Below are 24,636 nucleotides of genomic sequence, written 5' to 3' on the forward strand. Positions count from 1 at the left end.
GGTTGGAGTCCCGAGGCCGCCGTAGTGCGCCTGCGGCGGGCCGCCGTCGGACTACGACTCCCACAATGCTCTGCGCCCCGCCCCCGCGCCGACGGCCCCGGGGCCGCCTCCAGACTACATCTCCCGTCAGGCGTCGCGGCCCTCCCGCCCTCCCTCCGGGGCGTCGCGGCCCTCCCGCCCTCCCTCCGGAGACACGAGCCGAACTGGGCGTCAGGTCGGGGAGCCGGTCGGGTTCCCGCTCGCCGCCGCCGCCCCCCGCCGCGCCTCTCCCGCCTCGCCGGCCGCGGGAGCTGCAGCGGCCGCTCTGCTCTGCAGCCCGAGTCGCGACACGCCGAGCCCCTCTTCGTCTCCAGCCGGGGCGACCCCTCCCGGGTCCGCCCTCGCCCGGCGAGGCCACCGGAGCCCACAGCCCCGGGCGACCCCGCTCCCGCATCTCGGCCCCTGCACTCCCCGCAGCCGCCGCACGCCCCGCCGGCCGGAACATGGACTCCGACTCGTGCGCCGCCGCCTTCCACGCGGAGGTGAGTGAGGGCTGCGTCCCCGGCGCCCCCCGGCCGCCCCCACCCGCTCGGCGCTCCCCGGGAAGCCGCCGGACCCTCGGCCGCCCGAGTGCGGCCCTCCCCTCCCCCAGCCCCGCCGCGCCGCCCGCCCCCCGCGCCGCCCGCCCCCCGCGCCGCCCGCGCCGGGTCCTCCCGCCGGGGCTCGGCGGCCTGCGAGCCTCGGACGCCCCCTCCCCCGCGCCCCCCTCGGCTGCCCGGGGCGCCCCTTGGGGCGCGCGTCGCCCCCGGGACCTGTCCGCCGGCCCGGCCCCTGCCGCCGGCCTGCTGGCCCCGTCCCCGCCCCCGGGACGCGGTCCGAGCCGCCGCGGGCCCCGCGCGCCCGCTCTCCTGCTGGGGTCCCCTCCCCCTCCCGGGGGGCTCCCCGCGCCCCTCGGCCCCGCGCGGCACCCGCAGCTTTCTCGATCTCCCGGGGTCCGGTGGCCCGCGCCCCGCCCCCTGGCTCGCTCGCGGCCCTGTGCGCCCCCGCCCCCTCCGGGGCTCGGGCCCGCGCGTCTTTGGGGGTCCCCACCCTCCGGGGCCCCAGCCTCGTCGCCCCCCACCCCGCCCCTCCGGCGAGCTCGCCTCCCCGTCCGGGCCCCCGCCCCCCGCCCGCGGCTCGCCTCGCCTCGCGTCGCCCCGCCCCGGCTCACTCCCCCTCCTTCCGGGGCTCGGCCCTCGGTGCTCCCCGCGGTCCCCCGCGGCCGCCCGCTCGCCCCCTCCGCCGGGCCGTCTTCCGTGGCGTGGCCGCCCGGGGAGGGGCCCGGCGGGGCCTGCTGAGCCCGGGGCCCCCGAGTGTCCTCCGGCAGCCCCCCCCCCGGGCCTGCGGAACGGGCCCCGCACCTTCCGGGCCCGGGTGTCGGCGGGGGGCGGCGTCCGAGGTGGGTGGGGAGGGCCCGCACCGCCATCTGCTTCCCCACCCCCGGCCCGAAGGCTGCCGGGCGGGGAGGCGCGGGGCTTCGGGGCCGGGCCGAGGGCGTCGGCGCCCGCCTGGCTCCTCATCCACTTGCGCGCCTTCTCCGCCCGAGTAAAAGTTGAGTTTGCGGACCCGGCATTGCGGCCCTCCCGCCTCAGCCGCGCCGCGTCCCCGCGTGGGGGCCGGAGCTCGGGCAGGAAGTGCCGCGGGGTCCGTGGGGTGCGGAGGCGGGGGGCGGTCCCTCCGGGGTCCGCGGGGTCGGGGTGGCCGGCACCAGGTGGAGAGAAGGCCGAGTCGAGGGGCCCGCAGGCCGGGGCGCCCCACTCCGCTGCCGATCGGCGGGACCGAGGCCGAGCCGCCGTCTGGGAGGAGCTCGCGTCTGGCGCGTCGTGCCCCGGTCTTGTGCCCCGGGCTGGGGCTTCTCCCGCACTTCTCTGTCACGCCCCGCTGCGCCCCAGTCCGGCACCTTGAGGGTGCGTGGCCCCCGGTCTGCAGCGGCCGGGTGCGGAGAGTGGACCTGCTGAGAGCTGGGCGGTGGGGCTGGGAAGTCACTTGAAATAACCGGGTCCCAGCTGCGTTGGAAGTTGATTTTCACGTGGAAAAGCTGTGGCGACAACTTGGAATTCCGGTCGGCTTAGAGCGGCAGACAGGGTCAGAAGGGCCCGGAGGCAGGGACAGGCACCCAGGGTGCTCCCAGCAAGCCTGTCTCCCGCCCCGCTTCCCGTGTTCTTGGCACGACCCTCCCGAGGGTTCCTGGTCTGAGCCCCCCGCCCGGCTCTGTTCAGCAGTGTGGCTTTGGAGGGCTTGCCTGGAAGCTCTTGCCTGTGGTGTTTTGGGGTGCCTTCCAACCAGTCCATTCTCCTCCACAGGAGTACTCCCCCAGCTGTAAGCGGCGCAGGACAGTGGAGGACTTCAACAAGTTCTGCACCTTTGTTCTGGCATATGCTGGCTACATCCCGTACCCGAAGGAGGTAATGAGTGCGCCCTGGGCCTGCTGGGGCTGACAGTGGGCTGAGGTGGGGGGCGGCCCAGCCAGCGCCCCGCCTGCTGGCGGCCTTTGTGAGGGCAGGAGGGCTGCAGCCGGGCTCACTTTGGTGCTACTTTAGGGGGACCGGGGAGCTGGGTAGGGAGCCAGCAGGGTCAGTGGTAGAGTGAGGGCTTGGCACATCCACCTTGTAGCTGTGCACCAGGTGCCCGGTGTCTAACAGCCACTGCAGATCTGTGCAGTCTGGTGCCAGCGTGTGAAGCCACTCACAGTGCGGGGCTTCCCAGAGGCCGCGTCCTGCACTGGCCCAAGAGTTCCCTGTGCTCTGGAGTGGGTTGTGCTTCGGACCAGCCCGGTGTCGCACTGTCTGCAGGTGATGCGCCGACTGTGTGGCATGTGCCAGAAGGCGACCCGCTGCTTTGGGGCAGTCCTCACCTGCTTGGTTTTTGTCAGGTCGGGATCACGCAGGTGTTTAAAAGGGCATCGTGACCGATTTAAATTTACTTAATTGAAAGAAAAAAAGCCACTCTCAGGAGGACAGCTGGAAAGAGGGTCCACAGGGAAGATGCGAGAAGGGAGAGGTGGCTGCAGGATCTTGGATCGGTCATTTCCTGCCTGGGACAGGGCTGAGGGTCCAGCAGCAGGAGGTGGTCTCACTGCTCGTTTGGGGTTGTACTTCATGGATTGTGGGACACACCCTTAGAAGCCCCCATCTGGGGCAGGCGGTGGGGGTAGGAAGCTGGCCAGGGTGGCTCTGGGGGTGGACAGTGGCAGCCCTAGGTGGTGACCGCCCTGCCCCTGGCCTCTGCTTCGCAGGAACTCCCTCTGAGGAGCAGCCCCAGCCCTGCCAACAGCACTGCGGGCACCGTCGACAGCGATGGCTGGGACGCTGGCTTCACGGACCTTGCGGGCCCCGTGACCTTGCCCGTCTCTGACCGCTGCTTCAGCCACCTGCAGCCCACCCTCCTGCAGCGGGCCAAGCCCAGCAACTTCCTGCTGGACAGAAAGAAAACGGACAAGCTGAAGAAGAAGAAGAAGAGGAAGCGAAGGGACAGCGCCGAGCCCGTGACGGGGAGCTACCAGGGCGCCCTGGTGAAGCTCGAAGCCCCCGATGCGTTTGTGGAGCCCCCCACGAGCCCCGCGCTGCAGGACATCCCCCAGGCCCCTAGCGACCCCTGCTCTGGCTGGGACTCGGACACTCCCTCGAGTGGATCTTGTGCCGCTGTGTCCCCCGATCAGGGCAAAGAGATGAAAACGGAAGGCAAACGGACTGTCGTCCGGCAGGGGAAGCAGGTGGTGTTCCGTGACGAGGACAGCACGGGCAACGACGAGGACATCATGGTGGACTCTGGTGAGTGCCCCCTGAGGAGGTGCTGCTGGGAGGGCCCTTCCTGCGTCCCTGGCCAGGTGGGAAGGATCAGAACTCTCCAGCTGCGGGCCGCCTGTGGCCCGGGGGCTGGCAGGGTGAGAAGTGGGGTCATGAGAGCAGGTGCAAGTCCTCCCCCACACTCGCTGTCAGGCCTGGCTGGCCGACAGGTGCCCCTCCCCACCGCCCCTGACCGTCCCCTTTCCCCCCAGATGACGATTCCTGGGACCTCGTCACGTGCTTCTGCATGAAGCCGTTTGCTGGCCGCCCCATGATCGAGTGCAACGAGTGCCACACCTGGGTCCACCTGTCCTGTGCCAAGATCCGCAAGTCCAACGTCCCCGAGGTGTTTGTCTGCCAGAAGTGCCGGGACTCCAAGTTCGACATCCGCCGCTCCAGCCGCTCCCGGATGGGCTCCCGGAAGCTGTTTCTGGACTGAGCGCCGGGCGCCTGGAGTGCCGGGATGGCGAGCATAGAACTCTGAGCTCTGGTGCGGGCAGGTCCCCGCCTCTCAGGTGCCTAAGCAAAGGGACAGGCTGTCCATAGCCAACAAACTATATAGCCGGTGACCGAATAAAGCCTTGTGCTGGCCAGAGCTGCTGCCAGAGCTCTGCTCTTGGCTGTGACTGGACCCTCGGGCTGCGGGTGCGGCTCGGCCACAGGTGGCGGGGACGGGCCGTTTTGGTTTTCATTGTTAGCAAGGTGCCTGGTGCCCGCCTGCTGGGGCGAATGGAGCTGGTTTTCTGGCATCCGCTGCGTTAGCGGAGTTGCTCCTGCCTGGCTTGTCCAGGAACAGCCATATGTGTTGGTGTGTCCGTCTTTACCGTGTCTGGACAGCCTCTGCCCAGTGGCTGGCTGTGAACAGTTATTCGGTTTTTCCTGTTTGTTCAGAAAGGGACAGTGCGGCCACGACTCTGGAAGGGGCTGCTCGGGGTGAGGTGGCCCTTGTTCATAGCCCAGTTTCCTGTCTTGCACGATGTGAACTCCTGTCTTTGCACGATGCTGCTGTTAGTGTGTGGCCACTGCTTCCTGAGCCCAGGCAAGCTGTCTGCCAGCCTGGGAGCACTTGGTACTCGAGTCTTCCTCGCTCTGTTCCTGTCAGGCAATCTTTGGGGAAGTGTGGAGGGTGGCCCCCGGGGGTGGTTCTTCACGGCCCCTCAGTTAGGCCGGCAGGATGGTTTGTGGAGTGCTCTGGCTTTAGAATCGGTGCAGAGTATGTTGGCGTTGGCCTGCAGAAGCAAAGCCCTATGGTGTTGGGGTTCTGGAGGTCCAAGTTGGAATCCAGGCCCAGGCCTGGGAGGCCCTGGGGCGTCCTCGTGGACCCCTCGTGGGCCCCCCTGCAGGGCTGTGCGGCCCAGGCAGAGCCAGGCTTTCAAAGTTGCAATTAGTGAAGTGTTTGTCCATCTGTTTTCTCAGGCCTCAGGAGGAGGCTCAGGAAAGTAATGCCAAGTTCTTTGCTGGGGGAAGGGTGCCAGGGCTCCCTGCTGCCTGGGGCCCCCGGCCCACTCCTGGCACCTGGGCTCCCTCAGGGGTGCTGGGGTCATAACTAACCGGTGGGAGTTTGGGTTGTTCTTTCAACACTTGTCCAGCAAATTTTTTTGTTTCTTTTAATGCTTACATTAACACAAAAGTAGAAATAGTTTCTGAACCCCAGTTTATTGTGAAGGGAAAAGTTGTGTTGTAGAGAAAAATTGTCCAGCTGGTTTTGAAACAGCCTGGCTCTGCCAGCCCGAGCCCCCAGGACCAAAGAGCTGCCCCAGCCACCCCGTCCCGTGTTCGCCCTGTGAGTATGACCAAAGGTTTTAAAAGTGTAAGAATATGCGTGGTTTTAGTCGGCCCACCCCGCTGGCTGTGGCCAGAGGTGTGCTGCCCCCTTCCCCCAGCACCTGTCCTTGCCCCTGTCCCGGCTCTTGGCCCCCTTGACTGAGGTTAGAGTGAGCTGGGCAGCTGGGGGGCTGACGGTGGGGACAGGGGATCACCCCAGGGCAGGCGGCCTCTGTCCTGGCGTTCATGTGGAACTGTGGGGTCTCTGTGTATAAGGCGAAGCTGTTTCTGTGAAACTGTATATTTTGTAAATAAAGACAGTCCTACTTTGAGGTCCGTGCAGCTCCAGGCGTGTGTGTGTGTGTGTGTGTGTGTGTGTGTGTGTGTGTGTGTGTTTTGTGTGACAAGGTCAGTGGGGGTATCCCTTCCTGCAGCCCCAGTCCTGCAGGGAGGAGGCCGAGGGAATGGCTCTCACTTTCCTCCTTACATTGTGGGTAAGATTAGGTGCCAGCCAGGGATTGAAGCCGGGGATCAGAGGCCCCCCTGGGTGCACACTGGGCCCCTTCACATTTTGGGGGGCTTCCTCCTGTACCTGCCTCTTAGAGATAGATGTCCGTGAGGGGAGACTCAGGGTGCCAGCCTCCTCCGGGCTGACTCCATAGGGGCTGGCGCTGCCTGTCGGCTGCCCACAGCTGTGAGTGGGGTGGGGGCCGCGGCGTTGGCCAGTTGGGGGGTCACAGATGGCCTCGCTGGAGCCCCGGAGCAGGCGCTCCTGACCCCGGGTCAGAGGTGCCCACTGGCCCCGCCCCGTCCCAGCGGCCCCGCAGGCCCCGCCCCCGCCGCCATCTTTGTTGGGGGCAGCGGAGCCTAGTCGCAGGGATGCCTAAATCATGCGCGGCTCGCCAGTGCTGCAACCGTTACGGTAACCGGAGGAAACAGCTCACCTTCCACCGGTGAGCAGCGGGGGCGCCTGGAGCGGGGAGTGGGCTGCAGGGGGTCCCGCGGCCGCGCTGGAGGTGGGACGGCGCCCTGCACGCCTCCACGGGGCCGCCCCGCAGGTTGCCGGGCGCAGTGGGGGCGCGGCGTGCGCCTGGCGGGGTGGGGCGCACGGAGGCAGCTTTGAGCGTCCCCGCTCCCGGAAGTGGGGGAAGACCAGGGGCGGCCTTGGGGGACCGTGGGAGGATGTTGGAGACCCCGGGCTGCCGGTCGCTCTCCGGCCCTCCCGTCCCTGCCTGCCCAGGAGGGCTTGCTGGCACCGAGGCTCCGAGCCCTGCTCCGTGTGTGACCGTGGGTCCGTGCGCGCTCGTGGGGGTCTGCATCCTTCGCCTTCGCCTTGCTCTGAGTTTCCATGAACACTGTGGCCACAGAAAAATGTACAGTACACTCCCGGGCACACAGCTGGCGAGTTTTCACCCAGACTGAGCGAACCCTCTGCTGAACGGGCCGTGGCTCCCTCCTCCCGAGAGGATGGAAGATGGGCCGGTCAGCTGCCTTGCGGGAGCCGGGTTTCATGGGTCACATTCCTGCAGTGCCAACCTGGGCGTGCTTACATGGGCTGCACTCTTCCCTCTGGTACCCGTGTCCACAGCTGCTTCTGCTCAGCGCCTCTCCAAAGCGCATCTGGGTATCTCCGCGCATTGGTGAGCGGAAGCGTGGAGACAGGAGAGGCTCATTCTGCTGGGTCTCTCCCCAAATGGCGGCCGTGCTGGCAAGGTCACTCTGGGTCACTCTGCAAGTGGCGGCCGCGCTGGTTCTCTCCCCAGATGGTGGCCACACTCACGGGGTCACTTTGCGAATGGCGGCCGTGCTGGCTGGGTCACTCAGGGTCACTCCCCAATGGCGGCCGCACGCTGTCACTCCCCCCCAAGTGAAGGCCATACTGGGTCACTCCCCAAATGGCTCGGTCACTTTGCAAATGGCAGCCACGCTGGCTGGGTCACTTTGGGTCTCTCCCCAAATGGCCGCCACACTCCCTCGGTCACTTCGCAAATGGCGGTCGCGGGGGGTGGGGTGTGATTCCCCAAATGGCTGCCGCAGCCAATCTGGGCAAGGCCGGAAGTCGGGCAGCTCTTCCTGGTCTCCCGCATGAGACCCGAGTAGCTGGGCCGGCTCGCGCTATCTTCCCAGGCCATCAGCAGGCAGCTGTGGGGAAGCCAAGATGGGATCCTGGGGCTGGCCTGACCGCCTGTGCCCCAAGCCAGCCTTGCCTCCCCGTCTCATCTTGGTCTCTCTGGCATTTGACGGAACCCATCCGTGGCCTCTCGTTGCCACAGCTTCTAGGACACAGCTCACGTCTCAGTGACCTTGGCTGGATGCTCGGGGTGAGAGGCCCGACCTCCTCCAGGGCCGCAGCTTGTGTGAGGACAGTGCTCCTGTAGGTATCTGCACATGCCTGTGTCTACTTGCACTTTGGCACTTGGGAAATGGAAAAGTTCCTGGAGTTTTTAATTAATATTTTAATTTTTGAAGAGCTCAGTGTTTGCTGAAAGGCAGAGTTAGGGCTGGTGTGGTAGCCTAGTGGCTAAGTCCTCCTCTTGCTTGCGCCAGGATCCCATATGGTTCATATCCTGGCTCCTCCACTTCCCATCCAGCTCCCTGCTTGTGGCCTGGGAAAGCAGCTGAGGATGACTCAAAGCTGAGGGACCCTGCACCCACATGGGAGACCTGGAAGAAGCTCCTGGCTCCTGGCTTCGGATGGGCACAGCTCCGGCCATTGTGGGCACTTGGGGAGTGAACTGGCGGATGGAAGATCTTTCTGTCTCTCTCTCTCCTCTCTGTAAATCTGTCTGATAATAATAGTAGTAACAGTAACAATAATAATAATAAAGCAATTTTAGACAAAGATTGCGTTTCCCATGGTAGACAGGAGCCTAAGTACTTGGACTGTCTTCCACTGCCTCCCTAGGTGTTAACAGGAAACTGGATCAGAAGTGGAACAGCCAGGCACCTGACTGCTGCACACGGCTCGGCCAGCGCTGGCCCGAGGCGGCCCCTTACGTGTCCCGTCTCATAAAGTAGATGCCGTCCGTGCTTTCCTGGTCCTGAGGCACACCTTACCGCATGGCTTTCAGGAACCTTCCAGAGCTGCCCTGGGCTCGCTCCCGCCTGGTGCCGCCCTGCAGCAGTCGGGGAGGACTCGGTGCCCTGCCGTGCCCCCCGCTGCACTCTGTCAGGGAGCCCGCCTGAGACCGCACCTTTCCTGCGCCTCCCCCTGCTGTCCGGATGCTGCTCTGCACCCACAGCACCACACCTTCCATTCTCCATGGCAGCCGTCGGCCTGCTAGCACGGGCACGTGGCTGCTTCAGTCCTCTTGTACAGCGCAGGCTCCTGCAGGGAGCACCCAGCAGCGCCAGCCCTTTGGGCTGCTGGTGGCCGTGTCCCCGCTCAGGTCTGCCCTGAGCAGTCACGGCTGAAGTTCCAGAAGTCAGATAGGAAGCCATTCACACTGCCACCCGCCCTGCTGGCCTGAGTGCCACCCGCCTTACCAGCCCGCTCACGTGCAGCCTGCGCCTCCCCCCAGATTCCCGTTCAGTCGCCCGGAGCTGCTGAAGGAATGGGTGCTGAACATCGGCCGGGCCGACTTCAAGCCCAAGAAGCACACGGTCATCTGCTCCGAGCACTTCCGGCCCGAGTGCTTCAGTGCCTTCGGGAACCGCAAGAACCTCAAGCACAACGCTGTGCCCACCGTGTTTGCCTTCCAGGACCCCTCACAGGTAGGAAAGGAGGGACTCTGCCAGCTGGCTTCCGGAGCCCTGAGACGTGCCTATGCCAGCCTGCCTTTGGCCTGCAGCCGAGTAGCCCCTGGAGAGCGGTGCTCTGGGTCTCATGTGGGCTGTGGCTGGGCAACTCTGCATGGTGCCAGTTCCCTCCCGCTCCTGGCAGAGGACAGCCTGTGTGCCCCGGGCCCGCAGCCCATGTGTGCACGTTGGCAGGTAGGTCAGCAGGAGTACCAGGCAGCAGAGCGGGGAGGCGTGGGATGCGGGCAGGGCAGGCTGCGGGAGGGTCAGTCGCTGCGTGCCCCGGGCCCCCTCAGGCTTCTCCTGTCGCTGGGCAAGACTGCCTCCCCGCGCTCTCAGTGGGCTAGGGTTCAGCCTGGGAGCTTGAGGTGGGGAGGAGGCCTGGAACCCGTGGCCTCCTGGCAGCCAGAGGGGTTGTGGCAGTCTGATGGAGCTGTGGGACGTGTGGGTCCTGCTCAGCAGTCCATGAAGAGAATGTGGGAACCACACGGCCTTGACAGGAATCCTGGAGGTGGGCCCACAGGCACTGAGGAAGAGCGAGGCGGACCCTGCAGGCACCAGGGAGCCCCACCTGGCCGAGTCATCCCTGCTGCCCCCTCCAGGCTGTGCTGCAGATGCAGGGCCTCTCCTTTGTACCCACTAAGGTGGGCACCGATGGGGTACTGGATGGGACCAGCTCCTCCTGGGGCCAGCATCTGGTAAAGCTGCTGGGGCCCTGGGCCCCCCCCTCAGCAGCCTCTGACCCAGGATTTGGGGACATGTTTGTTGAGAACCAGTACCCCATGGGCAGTGAGAGGAGAGCTGGTGCCGTCACTCGCCCAGCAGGCAGGTCCCACACGGGCTCAAGCCAGGCTGTGGTGGGGAGTGAGGTGGCCCGTCTGGTGTGTGGCTGTCCCCAGGCCAACGCATCAGCTCCCTGTCCTGCCCGTGTCCCACAGCTGGTGAGGGAAGACACGGACCTGGCGGGCACGGGAGATGCCGCCCAGCAGAGGGAGGTGAGTCTGCCCTGGGCCGGGCTCCGGGTGTGTGGCTGGCCTGCTAGATGGGCCGGAGCCTGGGGTGCGCTGCCCTCCGGAGGCTCGACTTGAGCCTCAGGCTGTTGTGACAGGGATGGGGCTGGGACGGGGCTAGCTGGGTGTGGCACTGCTGAGATGTGTGGCCTTCAGGGACTGGCTGGGCTGATTCTACCCCCTGGTCGCAGGTCCCCGAGGCCGAGGCTGGGGAGCCGGGCACTGGGAGAAGCACGGACACAGTGATGGAGGAGCGGCAGCTGGTCCCGCACGCTGGGGGCCCCCTGGAGCCGGTAAGGGCCAGGCTCAGGGATAGCATGATTCCAGAGAAGCCCCCATTTCTCAGCTTCCCAGACAGTGGTCACTGGGCCCCTTGGGGTTTCTGGAAGTCCAGCTGCTGCCATCCCCAGCATGGCACCTTCCGGCTGGCTTTGATTTCTGGGCAGCCCTCCACTGTTGCTTGCCTCTGTCCTCAGGTGTGGCCCCAGAAAGTGGAGGTGGCAGAGGGTCCCAGCCAGGTGGCTGGTCCCTTGGGCCCGAGGGGGCCTCTGCCCAGGCAGCCGTCCGACCACAGCTACGCCCTCCTGGACTTGGGCGCCCTCAAGAAAAAGCTCTTCCTCACCTTGAAGGAGAATGAAAAGCTGCGGAAGCGCTTGAAGGCCCAGAGGCTGCTGCTGCACAGGCTGTCCAGCCGCCTGCGTGCCCACAGGGAGGGGCTGCCGGGCCCCCAGACCGCAGCTCAGCCGGAGCTCCACGACTGAGACCTTGGTGGGCTGCTTGTCGGGCCTGCGCATCAGCCACCGTGATGTGGGAGAGCAGGTCCAGGTGGCAGGTGCTGAGGGGACCACTGCCTTAGGAGCCCACCTGGGCCCCACGTTGGATTCTCCCCAGAGAGTATGGGCCGAGCAGCACACGGCACCCTGGCTGCCTCGCTGGGCTGAGTCCACAGCTAGTCAGCAGGTCTCCTCCCCAGCTGGCCTGGTTGAAGATGAATTTATTTACAAAAGTTACAGAATGATTCTTCTTTGGAAGGCAGCTCGGGAGCTCCCATCTGGGTCTCCACGTGCTGCTGCTGCTGCTGCTGCTGCTGGCCCAGCTGGCTGGGCAGACTGCTGGACCAGGAGTGTAGCAGCTGGGATGGGCCAGGCCCGAGGCCATCCCGGCCATCCTGTGTCCAGGCAGACATCCTGCCGGCAGGGTTCCTGCTACCTCTGACTACAAAGTAACAACTTTAGTTAATAAAGAAGAAAAAAACAAAAATCCCAGCGTAATTCATTTCCTTAATTTGTTCAGGCAAACACCTGGCGCAGTAAAGGAAGCTTCCTGACTTGGGATGTAGTTTGCAGGTGCAGGGCCAGCTGCACCCCACTGTCGGGGGGCAGGGTGCACCCCTTCTCCCTGCTCGCCCTGAAGCACACAGAGGAGTCAGGTGCCACCCTCGGCTTCAGCACAGGTTTATTATGGGGACAGCGCCTCTGTACAGTGGGCTTCCAGCCGAGGGAGGGCACCCAGGCCCTATCCAGAGCTGCGGCTCATGTTGTGTGGCATCTCCTGCGTGGTCATGGTCACTCAGAACTGGGCATCAGCATGCCAGGATTGTACAGCTTGAACCACTTGTAAGGATTGGAGGGAGGGGTTGTTGGCAACTGCTGAGTCCAGTGGTGGCAAGGGAAGCAGTTCTGGAGCAGTGGCTAAAATACCTTCAGGTGGCCGAGTGGGACTGCCACAGCCCACCCGTGCCAGGCCTGGGACCCCGGCCTGCGCCTGGTGCGGGCAAGGGAAGCAATGGGCTGGGAATGGGCTGGGAGCAGATGCCTCCCGGAGTCCCCTTGGAGAACTGCACCACCTGCTGGGAGCTTGCTGGAGGCACAGGTCTGGAGCAGCCAGGGACTGGCGCCATGGGATTTGGCACTTTGACCCCTCACATCCCAACCAGTTCTCTAGAAGCGCGAGGTGGTGCAGTGAGGGACACTGGTCAGCTCATGCCCACGGGCGGGCTTCCCCAGCAGGGATTCGAGAAATGAGGGAAGGGCGGCCCTGGGCTGAGAGCCGGGCTGCGGGAATGACTTGAAAAGTGCTGGGGGTGGGGGAAAGACTGATGGCCAAACCCGTTTGTCCGCAGGTAAAAAGCAGTTTTATAGCCCACAATCCACCCACATTCACTTGGTGATAATTTCAGGTGCTCCCTGCAGAGGCCGTGCCTCTGAAGACACCTTTCCTTCTGGCTCGCTTTCCATGTCCAGTGTAGGTTTTGGGAAACGTCCCGTGTGCGAGGGCAGATGTTCCAGAAGTCCCTCCGGTCAGCACCGAGGGCTGCCGGGTGGCAGCGGCAGTGAGGGGCCCTTCCTGCCAGGAACACGACCCGTGCCATGGTGGGCCCAGCCGGGTGGCCTCAGGCCTGCATGCAGCACCCACTGGAGCTGGGTGTCTGCGTGTCCCTCCACATAATTGACAGGGTGCCACCTTCTATAGGAATAAAATAAAATAAAAACATCTCATGTTTGGGCTGCTTCTGGCTTCCAAATGCGGAGATCCCCAGGGAGATCGGTGCGGCCTCTTCCTTCGCTGTGGCCGTGCCTTACCCGTCCGTGTCGATCCTGTGAGCTGTGGAAGGAAGGCCATGGTGACCAGGGCTGTGGAACGCAGGCTGTCGCACGGCAGCCCTGGTCAAGCCCGGTGTCGCTGACGGGCAGAGCTGCTCCAGGTGCACACCCGGGTCAGTGAGGCTCCCGCATCCCCCACCCCTGCCGCGGGCAGCTACTCACACTGCTTTGGTATCCTGAGGGCCTCGTTGTCCAGCACCATCACCTGGTGCAGGACTCCTCGGAACTGGTAGAGCACTTTCAGGTTCTTCTCTTCACCCACACAGGGGTCGTAGAAACCTGGCAGCCCGGCCTGCAACACACCACCACTCTACAGTCCAGTGGGAGTGCAGACAGTCGGACCCACCCAGCCCACATCCCCACCTCTACGCCAGGTGCCAGGCCTGACTTCCTCGGAGGCCAAACCATTCCAATGAGGTCCCTCTTGGGGTCTAAGAGGAGGCTCTTGGCCCAAGTGCTGCCACATGACGCATCTCTGCCCTGTACCCGGTGGAGCGGTGCTGTGGTGTGTGTGTTCCCAGGGACCATGCTGGCTGCCATGGCAGCCATACCTTGGAGGCCTCGGTGAGGATGAGCTTGGGGTGGAGTGTGTGGTGTGTGTGTGTTCATGTGATGTGTGTGTGTGTGTGGTATGTGTCCCCCGTACCTTGGAGGCCTCGGTGAGGATAAGCTGGGGGTGGTGTGTGTGTGTGTGTGTGGTGTGTGTGTGTGTGTGTGTGTGTGTGGTGTGTCCCCCGTACCTTGGAGGCCTCGGTGAGGATGAGCTGGGGGTGGGGTGTGTGTGGTGCGTGTGTGTGTGTTCGTGTGATGTGTGTGTGTGGTGTGTGTCCCCCAATCTTGGAGGCCTCGGTGAGGATAAGCTGGGGGTGGTGTGTGTGTGTGTGTGGGGTGTGTGTGTGTGTGTGTGTGGTGTGTCCCCCGTACCTTGGAGGCCTCAGTGAGAATGAGCTGGGGGTGGTATGTGTGTGTGTGTGTGGTGTGGTGTGTGTCCCCCGTACCTTGGAGGCCTCGGTGAAGATGAGCTAGGGGTGGGGGTGGGGGTGGGGGTGTGTGGGGTGTGTGTGATGTGTGTGGTGTGGTGTGTGTGTGTCCCCGTGTGTACCCGTGTGTGCCTCGGTGAAGATGAGCTGGGGGTGTGGGGTGTGTGTGGTGTGGTGTGGTGTGTGTGTGTCCCCCGTACCTTGGAGGCCTCGGTGAGGATGAGCTTGGGGTGGGGTGTGTGTGTGGTGGGGTGTGTGTGGTGTGTGTGGTGTGGTGTGGTGTGGTGTGTGTCCCCCGTACCTTGGAGGCCTCGGTGAGGATGAGCTTGGAGTCCTTCACCAGGCACTGCAGTGGTACGGTCACGTCAATCACTTTCACCTTCTCGCTCTTCCTGCTCTTGTCGTTGACGAACTTCCCGTACCAGGCGTTCACGATGATGAGCCCTGTGGAGCGGTGCCGTCAGAGCAGAAGCAGGCCCTCCTGCGTGCTGCCCCACGCAGCGCGAGGCCCCGGGCCCACTCGGCCCAACAGGGACGCGGCCGCTCACCCATTCTGGACTCTTCCGCCTCGATGATTCTTCGGACGGACTCCTGCATCAGCCGGACCTGCCGAGAGCAGGTGAGAAGTCAGGGCCCAGCGGGGGGGCAGTGAGGGAGCTGGCCCTGCTTCTGCCAGCGTCACCCGTGGAGGGTGGGCTTCAGGGACCCAAATACGCTGTGAGCAGTTGAAGTAGATTTCATGCTGGAAGTGGCCCTCCCAGCTCCTCATGAGAAAACACCCTGTGCTCACACAGCACTGTGCTCACACAGTCCTGTGCTCATGTCCCTGTGCTCACACGGCCTTGGGCTCACACGGCCAGGCCACGGCCCTGTGCTCACGGCCCTGTGCTCACGGCCCTGGGCTCACACGGCCCTGGGCTCACACGGCCCTGTGCTCACGGCCCTGTGCTCACGGCCCTGGGCTCACACGGCCCTGGGCTCACACGGCCCTGTGCTCACAGTCCTGTGCTCACACGGCCAGCCTGTCTGATGCTGGCTGCACTTCTGCAGCTCAGCCCTTCTCTGACCAGAGAAACCTGACAATGTTGCTGCCAGCTTCCCCAGTGCGGCTCTGTCCCCTCATGTCCCACATCAGGCAGTAGCAGTGAAGGAGCTCCAGCTCCCGCTGCCACCACAGACCCCAGGTGGCAGCCTGAGTATTCAGTGGGTGGGTTCCTGCCAGCCGTGGGGGAGGGCAGGCCTGAGCTACTGGCTCTGGCATCAGCACGGGTATCTGGGAGTGGGGCAGAGCATGCAGTGTTTCTCTGCTTCTCAAAACCAAATAAATAAAGGATTATGTGTAAAGACAATAGGAGGGTAACACCACCCAGTGTTTGAAGGAAGTTTACAACAGGGACACCATCCCGCGGGCCGCAGTCAGGGAAGCGGCCTGAGGGCTGAGGGTCTACCGGGCCGGGACAGGGACTGTGCGGGAACTCACGGCGGCCTCGGCCTCCTGCCTCTTCTGCAGCATGTCGCTGGCCGTGCTTTCCCTCTGCTTCTCCAGCTCCCTGTGCGAGACAAGGCGGCGTCAGTGCGCTGCTGGCCCGTGGGCATGAGGAAGCTGCACACTCCCCACCCGTCTCCAGGAAGATGGCACCACAGCGCCAGCCTCCAGGAACCACTGGCCCTCTGGGGGTCACTGGGAGCATTTTGCTAGGAACAGCTCCTGCTCCTTCTGACACACACACATCAGCACACAAGTGGCAGCGAGGCCCAGGGTCTTGACCTCAGCATACACCTGTTCCTCAGCCCAGGCTAGCACGACCTGTCAGGCTCCTGGCTGCAGTGAACTGGAGTGGCTGCGGTGCTGTGGCCAAGAGCTTGGTGTCGAGGCTGTGCCCAATGGGGCACGGACAGGAAGCAGAAAAAGCTGCTGCAGCTCCCGGTGCCAAGGCTGGTACCCGGAGCCTGCAGGCACACGCTCAGCACGAGGGGCTGTGGCCACAGTGGGAAGGCCAGCTTCTTCCCTCCCAGAGTGGAGATGACAGACGGGTGACAGGTCCTGGGGCCACCATACTGCCCATTCACCTATTGACTCATGGCGGAGTCCCGGGGCGTGCTCAGCCATGTTTCCAACTCACTTTTCTTTCTGTGCTCTGAGGTACGGTTTGATGATCAGCCGGTGCATAGCGAAGTAGACCACCAGGGGCCCCACGGTGGCGTAGAACACGGCACTGGGGAGGAGCTGGTCCGTCAGGTGGATAGGGAAGAAGTACGTCTGACTGGCCCGGTTCAGCCTGTAGAGCGAGCACAGCAGGGACCCCAGCTGGGCAGGGCTGCAGGGTCCGAGCAGAAGGCCAGCGGGTGTGCACGCAGCACGCCACAGCGAGCTCCTGTCGGGGGCCCACGGCCAGCGTTTCACTGCTGGATGACACTTGTGACAAGGTCCCACCTCGTGCTGGCCTCAGGGGCAGACACAGTGCTGAGGGCCAAGAGGCGGACACGTCGCTTCGGTTGTTGTGTCCAAGGCTGTGGAGGACGCCACGGGACGTCACGGGACGCCCCTCATGTGTCATGTCCTCAACACTGAGTCTGAGAGCTGCAAAAGGCAGTGAATCCAGAACAGTCCACACCTAGTAACGGAGCAGCAGTGACTGGACCATGGTCCCACAGAGAATCGAGTTCTATACCACAGGGAAGAGCAGAGCGTTTTGGGGACAAGCAGCAGGCAGGGGGACGGGGTGTCCTCTGCTCTGAGCTCCAGAGGTTCCTGGTCGGCAGCCTTGAGCCGGGGTGAGTGTTGAGTCATGCTAGGGCCCGCTGCAACTTGCAAGCAAACTGTGGTCATGTTAAGATTTAAAGATGAGGGCTCAGAGCCGGGGATGCTCAGAGCAGGGGTTCCCACAGAAGGGAGCACGGAGCCCCATATCAAGGTAGGACACAGCTGAGGTTAGGCTGAGCTCAGAGCTGAGTCTGCTGTGGCCCACGGACCTCTGGGAGAGCCTGCAATGCGTAGTCTCCACGGCTCACTCAGCACTGTGGGCACAGGGCACACATGTGGGCATGCTTATGCGAAACAAAGACCAACCCAGGTGTGAGAGAGCTAAGGATTATAGAAATATCTTCAAGAAGAAAAGACAAAGCACCCTAGCACAGGATGAAGACACGCTCTGCGAGGGACAGGAAGCATGGCGAAGCAGCTTTGTGAGCAGGGCTGGTGGCCCGGAGGCTCCTGAGCGGCTGCCGGTGCCCAGTGGGCATCACCACCAGTGGGCATCTCCCTGAGCTGGTGGCCCGGAGGCTCCTGAGCGGCTGCTGGTGCCCAGCACGCAGCACCACCAGTGGGCATCACCCTGAGCTGGTGGCCTGGAGGCTACTGAGCGGCTGCCAGTGCCCAGTGGGCATCACCACCAGTGGGCATCACTGCCATTGGGCACCACCATCAGCGGGCATCACCGCCAGCAGGCACCACCACCAGCAGGCATCACCCCGAGATGGTGGCCCATAGGCTCCTGAGCAGCTGCTGGTGCCCAGCGGGCATCACCACCAGCGCCTGGATCTGGCTCCCCGCCAGCAAGCAGGGACCAGGCGCTCTGCTCAGCATGTGGCACATTACCAATTCCAGTGACACTCCGGGTCATGAACCAAGTTTTGATATACTTGGGATCAGAATCGCAGAGTATATCCTCTGATCCAAAGTCCAGACAGTCAGAAATTAGGCAGTATAGCAAAAGGAAATTAGAAACAGATGGAACTTAACAAGAGCAAAACCATAATGAACCCAAATCCATGGGCCAGGCAGCTGGTCCCAAGACGCATGCCATCCGTGTCAGAGGCCTGATGCCCATGCTGGGCTCCTGGCTGTGGCTCAACATGAGCTAAGAGGGCTGCAGAGCGACCTGGGGCAGACAGATCTCGGCTGTGGCTGGCATCACAGCGTAGTGACACTGCACCCTTCGGGTGCTGGTCCGAGCCAGCGTCCTGCTGATGCTCCTGAGAAGCAATGGAGTGGTGTCCCTGCGAGCCAGCAGGAGAGCAGCGTGAAGTATTGCGCCTGTCCGGGGAGTGAGCCAGCAGATGGAAGACCTTTTTGCAATCTTTCAAATAAACAGATCAATCAACTAACCAATCTTACGGGATGGAGGAAAACAGTACTTGAAGCAAAATGTGCAACTTAAAAATACATTATCTGATTTTTTTTAAAAGGATTTATTTATTTTTATAGGAAAGGCAGATGCACAGAGAGGAGGAGAGACAGAGAGGAAGATCTTCCGTCCGATGTTTCACTCCCCAAGTGAGTGCAACGGCCGGAGCTGAGCCAATCCGAAGCCAGGAGCCAGGAGCCTCTTCAGGGTCTCCCACACAGGTGCAGGGTCCCAAGGCTTTGGGCCTTCCTTGACTGCTTTCCCAGGCCACAAGCAGGGAGCTGGATGGGAAGTGGAGCTGCCAGGATTAGAACCAGTGCCCATACGGGATCCTGGTGCATTCAAGGTGAGGACCTTAACCATTATGTTATTGCACTAGGCCTGATTATCTGCTATTTGACCTTAAAAAACCAGAGGAGGCCTGGCGTGGCAGCCTAGTGGCTAAAGTTCTTGCATGCGTGCGCCGGGATCCCGTATGGGCACTGGTTCTAATCCTGGCAGCCCCACTTCCCATCCAGCTCCCTGCCTGTGGCCTGGGAAAGCAGTCAAGGATGGCCCAAACCTTGGGACCCTGCACCCGCGTGGGAGATCCGGAAGACACTCCTGGCTTTGGATGGCCTCAGCTCTGGCCATTGTGACCGTGTTGGGAGTGAATCAGAGGATGGAAGATCTCTCTCTCTTTCTCTTTGTCTCTCCTTCTCTCTGTATATCTGACTTTCCAATAAAAATAAATCTAAAACAAAAACAAAAAACAAACCAGGAAAGAAAAAAAGGAGCAAAGTGAAACCACAATTAGGACAAAGGAGGAAAACAGGACCGAGATCACTGCCACGAGCCGCTGTGGTGGCAGAGTGGGCCGAGACACTGCCGGTGCACCCTCTATTTTAAACACGATTTGTTGATTTTTAAAATTTTTTTGGAAAGGAAGATATACAGACGAGAGACAGTAAGATCTTCCATCTGCTGATTCACTTCCAAGTGGCTGCAACAGCCAAGAGCTTCTTTCAGGTCTCCCACACGGGTGCAGGGTCCCAAGGCTTTGGGCCGTCCTTGACTGCTTTCCCAGGCCACAGGCAGGGAGCTGGATGGGAAGTGGGGCTGCCAGGATTAGAACCGGTGCCCATATGGGATCCTGGCACATGCAAGGTGAGGACTTTAGCTGCTAGGCCATGGCGCCGGGCCTGTTGCTGCACTTCTAATCCAGCTCCCTGCCGATGAGCCCGAGAAGGCAGTAGGAGCTGGCTCACAGATCTGGGTCTCTGGCCATTCAAGAACCAGGATGTAAGATTTTTCACTCAGTATTTTCCTTCCTGTCTTTTGTTCCATGACTTACCAGGCACTGCAGGGATGCCGGCAACCCACATAGAGGGCTTGGGTCCCAGTCCCTGCTCTGCTTCTGACCCTGAGAAACAGTGACGGCTCCAAGGCACACGGAGAGCCCGAGTTCCAGGCTCCTTGCTTTGGCCTGGCCCTGGCTGCTGCAAGCACACGGGGAGTAAACCAGCGCACATACCTCTGTCTTCCAGATATATGAAGATCAAAGGCCTCAACGTGGGGAGGCGCAGCCTGTACACTCACCTTCCACCTGCTCAGACACCCCAGACGGGCACCAGTTTGTCTTGGCTGTTGCACTGCTGGTCCAGCTCACTGTCTATGGCCCGAGAAGGCAGTGGGGGATGGCTTAAATCCTCCGACCCCTGTACCCAAGTGGGAGAGCCAGAAGTCCCTGGTTCAAGGATTTAGATCGGCTCAGCGCAGGCCCTTGTGGCCAGCTGGGGAGCAAAGCAAAGGATGGAAGATCTCGCTCTGCCTGCCCTAACTCTGTAAATCTGCATCTGACATAAAATGAGTGAAACAGAAAATAAACATAAAGTTAGCAAGGTTAAGTTTTTGTTGAAACTTTGGCTTATGTGCCAATTCATCTGGACAATTCAGTTACAACAGAAAATCCAGGGGCTGGTACAGGGGCATGTGCGTAAAGCTTCCTCCCTGTGGTACCAGCATCCCATGTGGGGCCCAGTTCAAATCCTAGCTGCTCTACTGCCCACCCAAATCCTTGCAAATGTGTCTGGGAAAGCAGTGGAAAATGGCTCAGGTGCCTAGGGCTCTGCATCCATGTGGGAGACCCGCAAGCAGTTCCTGGCTCCTGGCTTTGGACCACCCAGCTCGCCATTGTGGACATCGGAGGAGTGAACCAGCAGGTGGAAGAGCCCTCTCTGTTCTCTTCCCCTTCTGTAACTGTGCCTTCCAAGTAGAAACAAATACATCTTAAAAAAAAAAAAATAGATGCAGTGAACTCTTTACCCAGAGAAGTGCCACTTCCTGGCTGGGCAGACAGGGTGCGTTGTGCGGCCCAGTTGAGACCGAGCACTGTGCCTCGTGGCCAGGCCTTGTCAGAGGAAGTGGCCACGAAGCTCTCGCTAACTCTTACACGCAGCGTTCTAGGCTCCAGCACAGTGAGAATTACACAGCCCAAGGAAAGCTTCCTTCTGACGAGCTGGGTGTCGCAGGGGCCTTGCCGTGGCGGGAACAGGGCTGCCTCGATGAGGCACTGGGTTGGAGCAGAGAACGGGGAAGGCAAAGAACAGCAAATGCCACGCTGGAAGTAAAGAGGGTACAGCGTGCCCCAGGACTGCTCGGAGGCCGACAGACGGCCCCAGGGTGGAGGGATTCTTTCTTTTTTTAAAAAAACTCTTATTTTCAATTATTTGAAAGGCAGAGCAAAAGACAGAGAATTATCTTCCATCTGCTGGTTCATGCCCAACTGCCCACAGCTGCCAAGTCTAGGCACGGCCCAAGGCAAGAAATTGGAACTCCTTCTTGTCTCTCACCTGGAGCCAGGGGCCCGTACGTGAACCGTCACCAGTGGCCCGTACGTGAGCCGTCACCAGTGGCCCGTGAGGATGCATCCTCAGGAGGCTGGACTGGAAGCCGAGATGCTGAAGTCAGGCTGGCCCCTGGACACGGGTGCAGGTGTCTGGGGTTGGGGTGAGGGCCAATGCTGCTGTAACGTAACGCACGAAGGCCTTGCAGATGCCGAGGTCCCCGAGCCCTCAGCCCTCCCATCTTGGCCCTGACGGACAGGAGGTGCCATTTTAAAAGGCCTTCCCTGCTTGTGAGGAACAGACTGCCAAGGTGCACAGGAGACCAGCTTTGCTGGAGACACCTGCAGAAGGGCTTGTGCTGAGTTGGGACAATAGGCTCAAGCCTTCAGGGCAGACCCAGGCTGACCAGTGCACAGCTGGCTCAGCATGGGTAGAAGGGTGCTCACGGGGTCTGGCCTGCTGGTCTAGTGGCTAAAAGTTCTCACCTTGAATGTGCTGGAATCCCATATGGGCACCGGTTCTAATCCTGGAGGCCCTCCTTTCCATCCAGCTCCCTGCTTGTGGTCTGGGAAAGCTGTCAAGGATGGCCCAAAGCCTTGGGACCCTGCACCCACACAGGGGGCCTGGAAGAGGCTCCTGGCTTTGGATCGGCTCAGCTCCGGCCATCCTTTGTGGTCACTTGGGGAGTGAATCATCAGATGGAAGATCTTCCTCTCTGTCTTTCCTCTCTGTATATCTGCCTTTCCAATAAAAAAAAAAAAGGGTGTTCACACTGGCACCCCAGGTTCAGGCCAGAGCACCTGTGTTCCAGGATGGGAAAGAGCTTGGGAGCACAGCACATGTCGCCAGCAGCGGAGGGTCTGGGGCTCTGATCTGGACACTGGTGCTGAGGATGGAGAGAGGTCCTGGACACTGGTTCCCGAGCCACTGCTGACACCAAATTCTGAAGATGCTCAAGTTCCTCACAGATGTGTGGCAGGTGCATACAGCCCCCACACCTTCCTGTAGGGCTTTTCTTTTTTTCAGTTTGAAAGGCAGGAGAGAGCCAGGCCGACAGACAGGTCTCCCGTGGGGAAAGGCCTGAGCAGCCGCAGCTGGGTGAAGCCAAGAGCAGCACCCCCAGCAGGTCTGCCCGGCGTAGGCACGGAGCGGTCACTCACTGCCCACCAGGGTACACATTCGCAGAGAGCCGGACAGGAGCCCAGGCATTCTGGTACCAGACATGGGTGTCCTACTTTGCGCCTTCACTGCAGGCCCAAACACCTGCTCCAACTGCGTCCTCACCCCATGCCGCCGGCAGCCAGGCGGCACACGATGGCTCCAGAGCTTGGGCCCCCTTCCCAACGTGGGAGACCTGGATGCAGCTGCTGGCTCCCGGTGTGGCCTGAGACCGCTGTGATGGTGAGTCACTTGGGAGGGAACCAAAGGGCAGATGAGCTACCTCTCTGTTATTCAGTCTTTCAAACAAAAATAAATCTAAGAAAACATCTACTAGAGTATAGTGCTATGTAGATAGTTAGTACACTGTATAGTTTAGGGACTAATGATGGGTGCAGGTTCCATACAGACACTCCAAACAGCTCCTGCTGTGGTGGCTACCTGTGGGTGTGACTCTTGGGGGAACGAAGGGCAGGCGCAGCAGCGGCCCAGGCGGCAGGCGCGGGGTGGGGCCTGGGTGCCAGAAGGGGTTGGCAGCCCTGAGGAAGTCCTCACGGAGGAGACCTGTGCCCACAGCGCTGCCTCCTGGGCACCTGGGAGACCCGCACCACTAGAGGGGCTGGAGTGCAGGCTGGGGGCCACGGGAGGGGCGCACCCTCTGAAGACAAGCAAGGCTGTTTCTGGCCAAGTCTGGAGAAGCCGGAAGGTGTGACTTCAGAAACACACTGAAGGGCAGCGGCTGCAGAGGAGGGTCCGGAGACAGACAGCACGCAGAGGGCGTGTGCCCTGCCGAGCTGCCCGGTGAGCGGTGGAACTGCAGCCCGGGCACTGCTGTGGAGGGGCCAGGACTGGACAGAGCTGGGCAGTGCCCAGGGACAGCGCGAGAGCATTCAGCCCTTTGCACCCACACCCCACACTTCACAGTCAGGGCCCAGGGGAGTGGTAGTCAGCCCTCCTGCCCGCCCGCTCACCCGAGCCCTCCTTACTTGACTTTGAGGGAAACGCCCTGGGGCACTCCGATGCTCACGGCAGCGCCCAGGACGCTGTGCCTGGAGATCTTCCTCTCGGCTCCGTACTCCACCACTGTCCCGAAGAAGCCGGCCCTGGGAGTGTGGAGCAACAACGGTTGTGAGGCTGGTCAGCACCGGTGCCCCCCTGTGGCAGAGGCACGTGCCCAGCCACTGCTCCCAGGCACACAGTGACTCAGGTCTCGGGAGCCCTGGTCCTTGCCAACGCCAGGCACGGGCATCCCATGAGTGGGTGCTACTTACTTGAGGGAGCCTTTCACGCGTGTCTGGTCGTCATCCTGGAATTTGTGCTGGTAGCTGATCAGTGCAAACGAGTGAGGGATGCCCAGCTGCAGAGACAAGAGGCAGACACTGCACAGCTGGCCCACGACCCCCATTAGCTGCTGGGCAGCTCTGTGTGCTGGCCTTCATGGCACAGGACATGAGCCGGCCACCGCAGGATGGCAGTGCACCAGTGGCCAGGACAGCCCTAAATCCCTTCATGACGTCTGAGTGGCCGGTCAGACAGAAACATCACTATTCTGTCTATGGCTGGGTTTAAAACTGCGATACTGTGCTTTCTCCTGAAAACCTCAACTCAGTGGCGTAAAGCCTGTGTTCCTAGGTGGTAGCCGCTGGTGGCAGCCAGGGGCTCCTTCCCCTCTGGCCTGTCCTGGACCAGTTCCTGCTCAGCCTCACCTACTCCCCGGGCACCCTTGGGACCCCTGCGTGTGACTCGGCCTTGTGGCTGCCCCCGACTTTGCTTGAGGCCCTCAAGGCGACAGCTCCCTGGGTTCACCTGCAGGGCCACGGTGAAGTGGCTGGTCTTGGTGTCCCGGACAATGCTCGTGTTCATGGCCGACTGGAGGCCCCAGCGCCACTGCAGGTAGCCCACAGTGTTCTTGTCCAGGTTCCGGGCGAGCACGGTGGTAAGGCCAGGCCGGATTCCTCTGGATGAGAACTGCAGAGCACAGTTTGTCGTCACAAAGCTGCAGAGGGGACACAAAAACGGTCACGGGTGACCTCTGTCCTCAGCCTCCTTGGGCACTTCTGCTCCCCATGCTGGCCCCCGACCAGCAGAGACTGCGGGCCAGGGCTCACCCACTCAGGAGCAGGGTGTGGGGATCCCCTTCCAGAGCTCCCCATGGCGATCGCACTCCCATCTTGCTGTGACAGAGGCTCTGTGGCTGGAACCACCCAAGACCTGCACAAAGGGCGGCCCAGTCCACCAACACTGCTCCTGCCCCAGGCATCCTGACTTCCTAGGCAGGGGCTGGGAGGGCTAAAGATTCTGTATGCGCAGAAATCAGAGCACCACCGAGCACAGCCCACTCCCAGTTACAGAGCTTCTGGCTGCGACAGGCCTCAGTGCCCAGGGGCTTCTGATGGGAGCCCCCGGCTGAAGCTACTGGAAAGGCTGCCGCTGCCAACTGTCTGAGCAAGGGAAGGAGTGCCACCTTCTGGTTACAAGTGGGCATTGCCGTAACAGAGCCATGGCCGTGCCGAGAAAGGGAAGCTAAGTTAACAATTCCAGCAATCACTAAATGGCCGATATTTAGTCTTACACTTCCACATCACTTCAGAAGTGAACCTTTTACTCTAAAAATAACAACAAATATGG

The 24,636-nt window shown here is 61.8% G+C and overlaps 3 protein-coding genes across 5 annotated transcripts in view; 2 read left to right on the forward strand and 1 right to left on the reverse strand.

Moving 5' to 3' along the window:
• The first annotated feature begins 170 nt into the window (after nt 1-170).
• PHF13 (PHD finger protein 13) lies at nt 171-4,416 on the forward strand. The gene is made up of 4 exons (XM_004596078.2): nt 171-521; nt 2,322-2,423; nt 3,254-3,788; nt 4,016-4,416. The coding sequence occupies exons 1-4, from the start codon at nt 483-485 to the stop codon at nt 4,240-4,242; spliced, it is 903 nt and encodes a 300-aa protein (XP_004596135.2). The 5' UTR covers nt 171-482; the 3' UTR covers nt 4,243-4,416.
• Nucleotides 4,417-6,402: 1,986 nt separating this feature from the next.
• On the forward strand, nt 6,403-11,393 carry THAP3 (THAP domain containing 3). Of its 3 annotated transcripts, none has more exons than XM_058660777.1 (5): nt 6,403-6,520; nt 9,089-9,281; nt 10,205-10,300; nt 10,507-10,608; nt 10,792-11,393. In XM_058660777.1, the coding sequence occupies exons 1-5, from the start codon at nt 6,447-6,449 to the stop codon at nt 11,074-11,076; spliced, it is 750 nt and encodes a 249-aa protein (XP_058516760.1). In that variant the 5' UTR covers nt 6,403-6,446; the 3' UTR covers nt 11,077-11,393. The 3 variants fall into 3 exon arrangements, with proteins under 3 accessions (XP_058516760.1, XP_058516761.1, XP_004596192.2); XM_058660778.1 differs by having other exon boundaries at nt 6,411-6,520; nt 10,244-10,300; XM_004596135.2 differs by lacking the exon at nt 10,205-10,300 and having other exon boundaries at nt 6,411-6,520.
• Nucleotides 11,394-12,182: 789 nt separating this feature from the next.
• Nucleotides 12,183-24,636, reverse strand: part of DNAJC11 (DnaJ heat shock protein family (Hsp40) member C11) — a 43,046-nt gene continuing 30,592 nt past the window's right edge. The window contains exons 8-16 of the mRNA XM_058674679.1: nt 23,815-24,004; nt 23,280-23,365; nt 22,995-23,111; nt 16,022-16,177; nt 15,379-15,448; nt 14,447-14,504; nt 14,200-14,342; nt 13,081-13,210; nt 12,183-12,919 (exon numbers count right to left, since the gene is read on the reverse strand). Coding sequence (XP_058530662.1) covers nt 12,894-12,919; nt 13,081-13,210; nt 14,200-14,342; nt 14,447-14,504; nt 15,379-15,448; nt 16,022-16,177; nt 22,995-23,111; nt 23,280-23,365; nt 23,815-24,004 — 976 coding nt within the window. The 3' untranslated portion in view covers nt 12,183-12,893. The remainder of the gene's footprint in view (nt 12,920-13,080; nt 13,211-14,199; nt 14,343-14,446; nt 14,505-15,378; nt 15,449-16,021; nt 16,178-22,994; nt 23,112-23,279; nt 23,366-23,814; nt 24,005-24,636) is intronic.

This window comes from Ochotona princeps, chromosome 2 (genome assembly GCF_030435755.1).
Source record: "Ochotona princeps isolate mOchPri1 chromosome 2, mOchPri1.hap1, whole genome shotgun sequence".
Lineage (NCBI taxonomy): Eukaryota > Metazoa > Chordata > Mammalia > Lagomorpha > Ochotonidae > Ochotona > Ochotona princeps.